At 53.0% G+C, this 17,531-nt stretch overlaps 1 protein-coding gene across 1 annotated transcript in view; it reads left to right on the top strand.

Moving 5' to 3' along the window:
• The window catches only part of LOC109900375 (protein FAM171A1), a 60,469-nt gene that overhangs the window by 39,020 nt on the left and 3,918 nt on the right, over positions 1–17,531 (top strand). The window contains exons 6-8 of the mRNA XM_031787507.1: positions 450–566; positions 17,021–17,135; positions 17,360–17,471. Of these exons, the coding sequence (XP_031643367.1) occupies positions 450–566; positions 17,021–17,135; positions 17,360–17,471 (344 nt within the window). The remainder of the gene's footprint in view (positions 1–449; positions 567–17,020; positions 17,136–17,359; positions 17,472–17,531) is intronic.

Raw genomic sequence — 17,531 nt, 5'->3', positions numbered from 1 at the left:
TCTCTCCTTCTCTTGTTTCTCTCTCCCCCTCCCTGTACATTAGTTCTTCCCTTCTAATTGGGTTGCATCAGAGCATCTATAATAGACAGAGAATCCCCTGCAGAGACCACTACTGCACTGTCATAGCCCCTCTCATACACAGATCTTGGATCAGCCTACATACCACAAATCCTTATCATACCAATGGTGACGAAATAAACAACTGACATTAGATCGTTGTCCAGGTCGTGTTACATCATCTTACACAATGACTGTGTCTGACTATGTTATGATGATTCTAGCTCATATGGCTCCTGGCCAGTGTGAGTTATGACTGTGTCACTGTGCATCTGCTGCCTCACAGTGGTTGGCTGGAGAACTGCAGCAGCACAGTGAGGAGGCCAAAAGCTTTACACTAATTTACTGTGGTTGAAGAGTATATCTCTAACTCTCTCTGTGTTTGTTTGTAGGGGCCTGGTTGAAGAGCAGTCTGGGCTATGTCCAGAGGGAGGGAGACCAGCTCAGCCTAACCTACATCGCCCCTCAGCTGGGATACTGGGTGGCTGCCATGTCCCCACTAGACACAGGTACCAACACACACCACGTCCCCACTAGACACAGGTACCAATACACACCATGTCCCCACTAGACACAGGTACCAACACACACCATGTCCCCACTAGACACAGGTACCAACACACACCATGTCCCCACTAGACACAGGTACCAACACACACCATGTCCCCACTAGACACAGGTACCAATACACACCATGTCCCCACTAGACACAGGTACCAATACACACCATGTCCCCACTAGACACAGGTACCAATACACACCATGTCCCCACTAGACACAGGTACCAACACACACCACGTCCCCACTAGACACAGGTACCAACACACACCACGTCCCCACTAGACACAGGTACCAACACACACCATGTCCCCACTAGACACAGGTACCAACACACACCATGTCCCCACTAGACACAGGTACCAACACATACCATGTCCCCACTAGACACAGGTACCAATACACACCACGTCCCCACTAGACACAGGTACCAACACACACCATGTCCCCACTAGACACAGGTACCAACACAAACCACGTCCCCACTAGACACAGGTACCAACACACACACCACGTCCCCACTAGACACAGGTACCAACACACACCACGTCCCCACTAGACACAGGTACCAACACACACCACGTCCCCACTAGACACAGGTACCAACACACACCACGTCCCCACTAGACACAGGTACCAACACACACCATGTCCCCACTAGACACAGGTACCAACACACACCATGTCCCCACTAGACACAGGTACCAACACATACCATGGCCCCACTAGACACAGGTACCAATACACACCACGTCCTCACTAGACACAGGTACCAACACACACCATGTCCCCACTAGACACAGGTACCAACACACACCATGTCCCCACTAGACACAGGTACCAACACACACCACGTCCCCACTAGACACAGGTACCAACACACACCACATCCCCACTAGACACAGGTACCAACACACACCACGTCCCCACTAGACACAGGTACCAACACACACCACGTCCCCACTAGACACAGGTACCTACCAACACACACCATGTCCCCACTAGACACAGGTACCTACCAACACACACCATGTCCCCACTAGACACAGGTACCAACACACACCACGTCCCCACTAGACACAGGTACCAATACACACCATGTCCCCACTAGACACAGGTACCAACACACACCACGTCCCCACTAGACACAGGTACCAACACACACCATGTCCCCACTAGACACAGGTACCAACACACACCATGTCCCCACTAGACACAGGTACCAACACACACCATGTCCCCACTAGACACAGGTACCAATACACACCACGTCCCCACTAGACACAGGTACCAACACACACCATGTCCCCACTAGACACAGGTACCAACACACACCACGTCCCCACTAGACACAGGTACCAACACACACCATGTCCCCACTAGACACAGGTACCAACACACACCACGTCCCCACTAGACACATGTATCTACCAACACACACCATGTCCCCACTAGACACAGGTACCTACCAACACACACCATGTCCCCACTAGACACAGGTACCAACACACACCACGTCCCCACTAGACACAGGTACCAATACACACCATGTCCCCACTAGACACAGGCACCAACACACACCACTTCCCCACTAGACACAGGTACCAATACACACCATGTCCCCACTAGACACAGGTACCAATACACACCACGTCCCCACTAGACACAGGTACCAACACACACCATGTCCCCACTAGACACAGGTACCAACACACACCACGTCCCCACTAGACACAGGTACCAACACACACCACGTCCCCACTAGACACAGGTACCAACACACACCACGTCCCCACTAGACACAGGTACCAACACACACCACGTCCCCACTAGACACAGGTATCAACACACACCACGTCCCCACTAGACACAGGTACCTACCAACACACACCATGTCCCCACTAGACACAGGTACCTACCAACACACACCATGTCCCCACTAGACACAGGTACCAACACACACCACGTCCCCACTAGACACAGGTACCAATACACACCATGTCCCCACTAGACACAGGTACCAACACACACCACGTCCCCACTAGACACAGGTACCAACACACACCATGTCCCCACTAGACACAGGTACCAACACACACCATGTCCCCACTAGACACAGGTACCAACACACACCACGTCCCCACTAGACACAGGTACCAATACACACCACGTCCCCACTAGACACAGGTACCAACACACACCATGTCCCCACTAGACACAGGTACCTACCAACACACACCATGTCCCCACTAGACACAGGTACCAACACACACCACGTCCCCACTAGACACAGGTACCAATACACACCATGTCCCCACTAGACACAGGTACCAACACACACCACGTCCCCACTAGACACAGGTACCAACACACACCATGTCCCCACTAGACACAGGTACCTACCAACACACACCATGTCCCCACTAGACACAGGTACCAACACACACCACGTCCCCACTAGACACAGGTACCAATACACACCACGTCCCCACTAGACACAGGTACCAACACACACCATGTCCCCACTAGACACAGGTACCAACACACACCACGTCCCCACTAGACACAGGTACCAACACACACCATGTCCCCACTAGACACAGGTACCAACACACACCACGTCCCCACTAGACACATGTATCTACCAACACACACCATGTCCCCACTAGACACAGGTACCTACCAACACACACCATGTCCCCACTAGACACAGGTACCAACACACACCACGTCCCCACTAGACACAGGTACCAATACACACCATGTCCCCACTAGACACAGGCACCAACACACACCACTTCCCCACTAGACACAGGTACCAATACACACCATGTCCCCACTAGACACAGGTACCAACACACACCACGTCCCCACTAGACACAGGTACCAACACACACCACGTCCCCACTAGACACAGGTACCAACACACACCACGTCCCCACTAGACACAGGTACCAACACACACCATGTCCCCACTAGACACAGGTACCTACCAACACACATCACGTCCCCACTAGACACAGGTACCTACCAACACACACCATGTCCCCACTCTAGACACAGGTACCTACCAACACACACCACGTCCCCACTAGACACAGGTACCAATACACACCACGTCCCCACTAGACACAGGTACCAACACACACCATGTCCCCACTAGACACAGGTACCAACACACACCACGTCCCCACTAGACACAGGTACCAACACACACCATGTCCCCACTAGACACAGGTACCAACACACACCACGTCCCCACTAGACACATGTATCTACCAACACACACCATGTCCCCACTAGACACAGGTACCTACCAACACACACCATGTCCCCACTAGACACAGGTACCAACACACACCACGTCCCCACTAGACACAGGTACCAATACACACCATGTCCCCACTAGACACAGGCACCAACACACACCACTTCCCCACTAGACACAGGTACCAATACACACCATGTCCCCACTAGACACAGGTACCAACACACACCACGTCCCCACTAGACACAGGTACCAACACACACCACGTCCCCACTAGACACAGGTACCAACACACACCACGTCCCCACTAGACACAGGTACCAACACACACCATGTCCCCACTAGACACAGGTACCTACCAACACACATCACGTCCCCACTAGACACAGGTACCTACCAACACACACCATGTCCCCACTCTAGACACAGGTACCTACCAACACACACCACGTCCCCACTAGACACAGGTACCAACACACACCATGTCCCCACTAGACACAGGTACCAACACACACCATGTCCCCACTAGACACAGGTACCAACACATACCATGTCCCCACTAGACACAGGTACCAATACACACCACGTCCCCACTAGACACAGGTACCAACACACACCATGTCCCCACTAGACACAGGTACCAACACACACCATGTCCCCACTAGACACAGGTACCAACACACACCACGTCCCCACTAGACACAGGTACCAACACACACCACGTCCCCACTAGACACAGGTACCAACACACACCACGTCCCCACTAGACACAGGTACCAACACACACCACGTCCCCACTAGACACAGGTACCTACCAACACACACCATGTCCCCACTAGACACAGGTACCTACCAACACACACCATGTCCCCACTAGACACAGGTACCAATACACACCATGTCCCCACTAGACACAGGCACCAACACACACCACTTCCCCACTAGACACAGGTACCAATACACACCATGTCCCCACTAGACACAGGTACCAACACACACCACGTCCCCACTAGACACAGGTACCAACACACACCACGTCCCCACTAGACACAGGTACCAACACACACCACGTCCCCACTAGACACAGGTACCAACACACACCATGTCCCCACTAGACACAGGTACCTACCAACACACATCACGTCCCCACTAGACACAGGTACCTACCAACACACACCATGTCCCCACTAGACACAGGTACCTACCAACACACACCACGTCCCCACTAGACACAGGTACCAACACACACCATGTCCCCACTAGACACAGGTACCAACACACACCATGTCCCCACTAGACACAGGTACCAACACATACCATGTCCCCACTAGACACAGGTACCAATACACACCACGTCCCCACTAGACACAGGTACCAACACACACCATGTCCCCACTAGACACAGGTACCAACACACACCATGTCCCCACTAGACACAGGTACCAACACACACCACGTCCCCACTAGACACAGGTACCAACACACACCACGTCCCCACTAGACACAGGTACCAACACACACCACGTCCCCACTAGACACAGGTACCAACACACACCACGTCCCCACTAGACACAGGTACCTACCAACACACACCATGTCCCCACTAGACACAGGTACCTACCAACACACACCATGTCCCCACTAGACACAGGTACCAACACACACCACGTCCCCACTAGACACAGGTACCAATACACACCATGTCCCCACTAGACACAGGTACCAACACACACCACGTCCCCACTAGACACATGTATCTACCAACACACACCATGTCCCCACTAGACACAGGTACCTACCAACACACACCATGTCCCCACTAGACACAGGTACCAACACACACCACGTCCCCACTAGACACAGGTACCAACACACACCATGTCCCCACTAGACACAGGTACCAACACATACCATGTCCCCACTAGACACAGGTACCAATACACACCACGTCCTCACTAGACACAGGTACCAACACACACCATGTCCCCACTAGACACAGGTACCAACACACACCATGTCCCCACTAGACACAGGTACCAACACACACCACGTCCCCACTAGACACAGGTACCAACACACACCACGTCCCCACTAGACACAGGTACCAACACACACCACGTCCCCACTAGACACAGGTACCAACACACACCACGTCCCCACTAGACACAGGTACCTACCAACACACACCATGTCCCCACTAGACACAGGTACCTACCAACACACACCATGTCCCCACTAGACACAGGTACCAACACACACCACGTCCCCACTAGACACAGGTACCAATACACACCATGTCCCCACTAGACACAGGTACCAACACACACCACGTCCCCACTAGACACAGGTACCAACACACACCATGTCCCCACTAGACACAGGTACCAACACACACCATGTCCCCACTAGACACAGGTACCAACACACACCACGTCCCCACTAGACACAGGTACCAATACACACCACGTCCCCACTAGACACAGGTACCAACACACACCATGTCCCCACTAGACACAGGTACCAACACACACCACGTCCCCACTAGACACAGGTACCAACACACACCATGTCCCCACTAGACACAGGTACCAACACACACCACGTCCCCACTAGACACATGTATCTACCAACACACACCATGTCCCCACTAGACACAGGTACCTACCAACACACACCATGTCCCCACTAGACACAGGTACCAACACACACCACGTCCCCACTAGACACAGGTACCAATACACACCATGTCCCCACTAGACACAGGCACCAACACACACCACTTCCCCACTAGACACAGGTACCAATACACACCATGTCCCCACTAGACACAGGTACCAATACACACCACGTCCCCACTAGACACAGGTACCAACACACACCATGTCCCCACTAGACACAGGTACCAACACACACCATGTCCCCACTAGACACAGGTACCAACACACACCACGTCCCCACTAGACACAGGTACCAACACACACCACGTCCCCACTAGACACAGGTACCAACACACACCACGTCCCCACTAGACACAGGTATCAACACACACCACGTCCCCACTAGACACAGGTACCTACCAACACACACCATGTCCCCACTAGACACAGGTACCTACCAACACACACCATGTCCCCACTAGACACAGGTACCAACACACACCACGTCCCCACTAGACACAGGTACCAATACACACCATGTCCCCACTAGACACAGGTACCAACACACACCACGTCCCCACTAGACACAGGTACCAACACACACCATGTCCCCACTAGACACAGGTACCAACACACACCATGTCCCCACTAGACACAGGTACCAACACACACCACGTCCCCACTAGACACAGGTACCAATACACACCACGTCCCCACTAGACACAGGTACCAACACACACCATGTCCCCACTAGACACAGGTACCTACCAACACACACCATGTCCCCACTAGACACAGGTACCAACATACACCACGTCCCCACTAGACACAGGTACCAATACACACCATGTCCCCACTAGACACAGGTACCAACACACACCACGTCCCCACTAGACACAGGTACCAACACACACCATGTCCCCACTAGACACAGGTACCAACACACACCATGTCCCCACTAGACACAGGTACCAACACACACCACGTCCCCACTAGACACAGGTACCAATACACACCACGTCCCCACTAGACACAGGTACCAACACACACCATGTCCCCACTAGACACAGGTACCAACACACACCACGTCCCCACTAGACACAGGTACCAACACACACCATGTCCCCACTAGACACAGGTACCAACACACACCACGTCCCCACTAGACACATGTATCTACCAACACACACCATGTCCCCACTAGACACAGGTACCTACCAACACACACCATGTCCCCACTAGACACAGGTACCAACACACACCACGTCCCCACTAGACACAGGTACCAATACACACCATGTCCCCACTAGACACAGGCACCAACACACACCACTTCCCCACTAGACACAGGTACCAATACACACCATGTCCCCACTAGACACAGGTACCAACACACACCACGTCCCCACTAGACACAGGTACCAACACACACCACGTCCCCACTAGACACAGGTACCAACACACACCACGTCCCCACTAGACACAGGTACCAACACACACCATGTCCCCACTAGACACAGGTACCTACCAACACACATCACGTCCCCACTAGACACAGGTACCTACCAACACACACCATGTCCCCACTCTAGACACAGGTACCTACCAACACACACCACGTCCCCACTAGACACAGGTACCAATACACACCACGTCCCCACTAGACACAGGTACCAACACACACCATGTCCCCACTAGACACAGGTACCAACACACACCACGTCCCCACTAGACACAGGTACCAACACACACCATGTCCCCACTAGACACAGGTACCAACACACACCACGGCCCCACTAGACACATGTATCTACCAACACACACCATGTCCCCACTAGACACAGGTACCTACCAACACACACCATGTCCCCACTAGACACAGGTACCAACACACACCACGTCCCCACTAGACACAGGTACCAATACACACCATGTCCCCACTAGACACAGGCACCAACACACACCACTTCCCCACTAGACACAGGTACCAATACACACCATGTCCCCACTAGACACAGGTACCAACACACACCACGTCCCCACTAGACACAGGTACCAACACACACCACGTCCCCACTAGACACAGGTACCAACACACACCACGTCCCCACTAGACACAGGTACCAACACACACCATGTCCCCACTAGACACAGGTACCTACCAACACACATCACGTCCCCACTAGACACAGGTACCTACCAACACACACCATGTCCCCACTCTAGACACAGGTACCTACCAACACACACCACGTCCCCACTAGACACAGGTACCAACACACACCATGTCCCCACTAGACACAGGTACCAACACACACCATGTCCCCACTAGACACAGGTACCAACACATACCATGTCCCCACTAGACACAGGTACCAATACACACCACGTCCCCACTAGACACAGGTACCAACACACACCATGTCCCCACTAGACACAGGTACCAACACACACCACGTCCCCACTAGACACAGGTACCAACACACACCACGTCCCCACTAGACACAGGTACCAACACACACCACGTCCCCACTAGACACAGGTACCAACACACACCACGTCCCCACTAGACACAGGTACCTACCAACACACACCATGTCCCCACTAGACACAGGTACCTACCAACACACACCATGTCCCCACTAGACACAGGTACCAATACACACCATGTCCCCACTAGACACAGGCACCAACACACACCACTTCCCCACTAGACACAGGTACCAATACACACCATGTCCCCACTAGACACAGGTACCAACACACACCACGTCCCCACTAGACACAGGTACCAACACACACCACGTCCCCACTAGACACAGGTACCAACACACACCACGTCCCCACTAGACACAGGTACCAACACACACCATGTCCCCACTAGACACAGGTACCTACCAACACACATCACGTCCCCACTAGACACAGGTACCTACCAACACACACCATGTCCCCACTAGACACAGGTACCTACCAACACACACCACGTCCCCACTAGACACAGGTACCAACACACACCATGTCCCCACTAGACACAGGTACCAACACACACCATGTCCCCACTAGACACAGGTACCAACACATACCATGTCCCCACTAGACACAGGTACCAATACACACCACGTCCCCACTAGACACAGGTACCAACACACACCATGTCCCCACTAGACACAGGTACCAACACACACCATGTCCCCACTAGACACAGGTACCAACACACACCACGTCCCCACTAGACACAGGTACCAACACACACCACGTCCCCACTAGACACAGGTACCAACACACACCACGTCCCCACTAGACACAGGTACCAACACACACCACGTCCCCACTAGACACAGGTACCTACCAACACACACCATGTCCCCACTAGACACAGGTACCTACCAACACACACCATGTCCCCACTAGACACAGGTACCAACACACACCACGTCCCCACTAGACACAGGTACCAATACACACCATGTCCCCACTAGACACAGGTACCAACACACACCACGTCCCCACTAGACACATGTATCTACCAACACACACCATGTCCCCACTAGACACAGGTACCTACCAACACACACCATGTCCCCACTAGACACAGGTACCAACACACACCACGTCCCCACTAGACACAGGTACCAATACACACCATGTCCCCACTAGACACAGGCACCAACACACACCACTTCCCCACTAGACACAGGTACCAATACACACCATGTCCCCACTAGACACAGGTACCAACACACACCACGTCCCCACTAGACACAGGTACCAATACACACCACGTCCCCACTAGATACAGGTACCAACACACACCATGTCCCCACTAGACACAGGTACCAACACACACCACGTCCCCACTAGACACAGGTACCAACACACACCATGTCCCCACTAGACACAGGTACCTACCAACACACACCATGTCCCCACTAGACACAGGTACCTACCAACACACACCATGTCCCCACTAGACACAGGTACCTACCAACACACACCACGTCCCCACTAGACACAGGTACCAACACACACCATGTCCCCACTAGACACAGGTACCAACACACACCATGTCCCCACTAGACACAGGTACCAACACACACCATGTCCCCACTAGACACAGGTACCAATACACACCATGTCCCCACTAGACACAGGTACCAACACACACCACGTCCCCACTAGACACAGGTACCAACACACACCATGTCCCCACTAGACACAGGTACCTACCAACACACACCATGTCCCCACTAGACACAGGTACCTACCAACACACACCATGTCCCCACTAGACACAGGTACCAACACACACCATGTCCCCACTAGACACAGGTACCAACACACACCATGTCCCCACTAGACACAGGTACCAACACACACCATGTCCCCACTAGACACAGGTACCAACACACACCACGTCCCCACTAGACACAGGTACCAATACACACCATGTCCCCACTAGACACAGGTACCAACACACACCACGTCCCCACTAGACACAGGTACCAATACACACCATGTCCCCACTAGACACAGGTACCAACACACACCATGTCCCCACTAGACACAGGTACCAACACACACCACGTCCCCACTAGACACAGGTACCAACACACACCATGTCCCCACTAGACCCAGGTACCTACCAACACACACCATGTCCCCACTAGACACAGGTACCTACCAACACACACCATGTCCCCACTAGACACAGGTACCAACACACACCATGTCCCCACTAGACACAGGTACCAACACACACCATGTCCCCACTAGACACAGGTACCAATACACACCATGTCCCCACTAGACACAGGTACCAACACACACCACGTCCCCACTAGACACAGGTACCAACACACACCACGTCCCCACTAGACGCAGGTACCAACACACACCATGTCCCCACTAGACACAGGTACCAACACACACCACGTCCCCACTAGACACAGGTATCTACCAACACACACCATGTCCCCACTAGACACAGGTACCTACCAACACACACCATGTCCCCACTAGACACAGGTACCAACACACACCACGTCCCCACTAGACACAGGTACCAATACACACCATGTCCCCACTAGACACAGGTACCAACACACACCACGTCCCCACTAGACACAGGTACCAATACACACCATGTCCCCACTAGACACAGGTACCAACACACACCACGTCCCCACTAGACACAGGTACCAATACACACCATGTCCCCACTAGACACAGGTACCAACACACACCATGTCCCCACTAGACACAGGTACCAACACACACCACGTCCCCACTAGACACAGGTACCAACACACACCATGTCCCCACTAGACACAGGTACCTACCAACACACACCATGTCCCCACTAGACACAGGTACCTACCAACACACACCATGTCCCCACTAGACACAGGTACCTACCAACACACACCATGTCCCCACTAGACACAGGTACCAACACACACCATGTCCCCACTAGACACAGGTACCAACACACACCATGTCCCCACTAGACACAGGTACCAATACACACCATGTCCCCACTAGACACAGGTACCAACACACACCACGTCCCCACTAGACACAGGTACCAATACACACCATGTCCCCACTAGACACAGGTACCAATACACACCATGTCCCCACTAGACACAGGTACCAACACACACCATGTCCCCACTAGACACAGGTACCAACACACACCACGTCCCCACTAGACACAGGTACCAACACACACCATGTCCCCACTAGACACAGGTACCTACCAACACACACCATGTCCCCACTAGACACAGGTACCAACACACACCATGTCCCCACTAGACACAGGTACCAACACACACCATGTCCCCACTAGACACAGGTACCAACACACACCATGTCCCCACTAGACACAGGTACCAACACACACCATGTCCCCACTAGACACAGGTACCAATACACACCATGTCCCCACTAGACACAGGTACCAACACACACCATGTCCCCACTAGACCCAGGTACCTACCAACACACACCATGTCCCCACTAGACACAGGTACCAACACACACCATGTCCCCACTAGACACAGGTACCAACACACACCATGTCCCCACTAGACACAGGTACCAATACACACCATGTCCCCACTAGACACAGGTACCAACACACACCATGTCCCCACTAGACCCAGGTACCTACCAACACACACCATGTCCCCACTAGACACAGGTACCAACACACACCATGTCCCCACTAGACCCAGGTACCTACCAACACACACCATGTCCCCACTAGACACAGGTACCTACCAACACACACCATGTCCCCACTAGACACAGGTACCAACACACACCATGTCCCCACTAGACACAGGTACCAACACACACCATGTCCCCACTAGACACAGGTACCAATACACACCATGTCCCCACTAGACACAGGTACCAACACACACCACGTCCCCACTAGACACGGGTACCAATACACACCACGTCCCCACTAGACACAGGTACCAACACACACCATGTCCCCACTAGACACAGGTACCAACACACACCACGTCCCCACTAGACACAGGTATCTACCAACACACACCATGTCCCCACTAGACACAGGTACCTACCAACACACACCATGTCCCCACTAGACACAGGTACCAACACACACCACGTCCCCACTAGACACAGGTACCAATACACACCATGTCCCCACTAGACACAGGTACCAACAAACACCACGTCCCCACTAGACACAGGTACCAATACACACCATGTCCCCACTAGACACAGGTACCAACACACACCACGTCCCCACTAGACACAGGTACCAATACACACCATGTCCCCACTAGACACAGGTACCAACACACACCATGTCCCCACTAGACACAGGTACCAACACACACCACGTCCCCACTAGACACAGGTACCAACACACACCATGTCCCCACTAGACACAGGTACCTACCAACACACACCATGTCCCCACTAGACACAGGTACCTACCAACACACACCATGTCCCCACTAGACACAGGTACCAACACACACCATGTCCCCACTAGACACAGGTACCAACACACACCATGTCCCCACTAGACACAGGTACCAATACACACCATGTCCCCACTAGACACAGGTACCAACACACACCATGTCCCCACTAGACCCAGGTACCTACCAACACACACCATGTCCCCACTAGACACAGGTACCAACACACACCATGTCCCCACTAGACACAGGTACCAACACACACCATGTCCCCACTAGACACAGGTACCAATACACACCATGTCCCCACTAGACACAGGTACCAACACACACCATGTCCCCACTAGACCCAGGTACCTACCAACACACACCATGTCCCCACTAGACACAGGTACCAACACACACCATGTCCCCACTAGACACAGGTACCAACACACACCATGTCCCCACTAGACACAGGTACCAATACACACCATGTCCCCACTAGACACAGGTACCAACACACACCATGTCCCCACTAGACCCAGGTACCTACCAACACACACCATGTCCCCACTAGACACAGGTACCTACCAACACACACCATGTCCCCACTAGACACAGGTACCAACACACACCATGTCCCCACTAGACACAGGTACCAACACACACCATGTCCCCACTAGACACAGGTACCAATACACACCATGTCCCCACTAGACACAGGTACCAACACACACCACGTCCCCACTAGACACAGGTACCAACACACACCACGTCCCCACTAGACACAGGTACCAACACACACCATGTCCCCACTAGACACAGGTACCAACACACACCACGTCCCCACTAGACACAGGTATCTACCAACACACACCATGTCCCCACTAGACACAGGTACCTACCAACACACACCATGTCCCCACTAGACACAGGTACCAACACACACCACGTCCCCACTAGACACAGGTACCAATACACACCATGTCCCCACTAGACACAGGTACCAACAAACACCACGTCCCCACTAGACACAGGTACCAATACACACCATGTCCCCACTAGACACAGGTACCAACACACACCACGTCCCCACTAGACACAGGTACCAATACACACCATGTCCCCACTAGACACAGGTACCAACACACACCATGTCCCCACTAGACACAGGTACCAACACACACCACGTCCCCACTAGACACAGGTACCAACACACACCATGTCCCCACTAGACACAGGTACCTACCAACACACACCATGTCCCCACTAGACACAGGTACCTACCAACACACACCATGTCCCCACTAGACACAGGTACCAACACACACCATGTCCCCACTAGACACAGGTACCAACACACACCATGTCCCCACTAGACACAGGTACCAATACACACCATGTCCCCACTAGACACAGGTACCAACACACACCACGTCCCCACTAGACACAGGTACCAATACACACCATGTCCCCACTAGACACAGGTACCAACACACACCACGTCCCCACTAGACACAGGTACCAATACACACCATGTCCCCACTAGACACAGGTACCAACACACACCATGTCCCCACTAGACACAGGTACCAACACACACCACGTCCCCACTAGACACAGGTACCAACACACACCATGTCCCCACTAGACACAGGTACCTACCAACACACACCATGTCCCCACTAGACACAGGTACCTACCAACACACACCATGTCCCCACTAGACACAGGTACCAACACACACCATGTCCCCACTAGACACAGGTACCAACACACACCATGTCCCCACTAGACACAGGTACCAACACACACCATGTCCCCACTAGACACAGGTACCAACACACACCATGTCCCCACTAGACACAGGTACCAATACACACCATGTCCCCACTAGACACAGGTACCAACACACACCATGTTCCCACTAGACACAGGTACCAACACACACCATGTCCCCACTAGACACAGGTACCAACACACACCACGTCCCCACTAGACACAGGTACCAACACACACCACGTCCCCACTAGACACAGGTACCAACACACACCATGTCCCCACTAGACACAGGTACCAACACACACCATGTCCCCACTAGACACAGGTACCAATACACATCATGTCCCCACTAGACACAGGTACCAACACACACCATGTCCCCACTAGACACAGGTACCAACACACATCATGTCCCCACTAGACAAAGGTACCAACACACACCACGTCCCCACTAGACACAGGTACCAACACATACCACGTCCCCACTAGACACAGGTACCAACACACACCATGTCCCCACTAGACAGAGGTACCTACCAACACACACCATGTCCCCACTAGACACAGGTACCAACACACACCACGTCCCCACTAGACACAGGTACCAACACACACCATGTCCCCACTAGACAGAGGTACCTACCAACACACACCATGTCCCCACTAGACACAGGTACCAACACACACCACGTCCCCACTAGACACAGGTACCAACACACACCATGTCCCCACTAGACACAGGTACCAATACACACCACGTCCCCACTAGCCACAGGTACCAACACACACCATGTCCCCACTAGACACAGGTACCAACACACACCACGTCCCCACTAGACACAGGTACCAACACACACCACGTCCCCACTAGACACAGGTACCAACACACACCACGTCCCCACTAGACACAGGTACCAACACACACCATGTCCCCACTAGACACAGGTACCAACACACACCATGTCCCCACTAGACACAGGTACCAATACACACCATGTCCCCACTAGACACAGGTACCAACACACACCATGTCCCCACTAGACACAGGTACCAACACACACCATGTCCCCACTAGACACAGGTACCAATACACACCATGTCCCCACTAGACACAGGTACCAACACACACCACGTCCCCACTAGACACAGGTACCAACACACACCATGTCCCCACTAGACACAGGTACCAATACACACCATGTCCCCACTAGACACAGGTACCAATACACACCACGTCCCCACTAGACACAGGTACCAATACACACCATGTCCCCACTAGACACAGGTACCAACACACACCACGTCCCCACTAGACACAGGTACCAATACACACCACGTCCCCACTAGACACAGGTACCAACACACACCATGTCCCCACTAGACACAGGTACCAACACACACCACGTCCCCACTAGACACAGGTACCAACACACACCATGTCCCCACTAGACACGGGTACCAACACACACCATGTCCCCACTAGACACAGGTACCAACACACACCATGTCCCCACTAGACACAGGTACCAACACACACCATGTCCCCACTAGACACAGGTACCTACCAACACACACCATGTCCCCACTAGACACAGGTACCAACACACACCATGTCCCCACTAGACACAGGTACCAACACACACCATGTCCCCACTAGACACAGGTACCAACACACAAATTTAAAACAGGTAAAACTTCCTCTGTGAACCTTTAAAAAAAACATAAGAATGTGTCTGTTTCTGCAGGTCCGGTGGTGGCAAAGGACATCAGTACGTACCACACAGTCTTCCTATTGGCCATACTGGGAGGCATGGCTGTCATCCTCCTCTGCCTGCTCTGTCTACTACTGTACTACTGCAGGTCTGTCCGTCTGTCTGGATCAATGGACTTCCCTGCCGACTGTCATAAGTGTGTCTTGTGCGTCAGTGAAGTAGTCTTGAGTTTCAACAGGACTGTCTTCTCTTTCCTCTCCCCTTCTCTCTCTCTCTCCCTCCCTGTCTCTCCGTCACTATCTCCCTGTCTCCCCGTTTCTCTCTCTCCCCCTGTCTCTCCCTCACTATCTCCCTGTCTCTGTCTCTTTCCAGGCGTGGTTGTGTGAAGCCTCGTCTGTCCCAGCGGAAGCTGACTATGTCGTCTGGTCTGGAGGGCAGTAAGAGAGACCAGTCCACCTCCATGTCCCACCTCATCAGCAGCGAGGTCAGTCAACATCCAGGCCAGGGACCACTGGTCTCTTCATACTAACATGCTTTCTCCCTT

Source organism: Oncorhynchus kisutch, linkage group LG13, assembly GCF_002021735.2.
Source record: "Oncorhynchus kisutch isolate 150728-3 linkage group LG13, Okis_V2, whole genome shotgun sequence".
Classification (NCBI taxonomy): domain Eukaryota; kingdom Metazoa; phylum Chordata; class Actinopteri; order Salmoniformes; family Salmonidae; genus Oncorhynchus; species Oncorhynchus kisutch.
The sequence above is the reverse complement of the archived record's forward strand: the minus strand, read 5'-3'. Positions and strand labels throughout refer to the sequence as shown.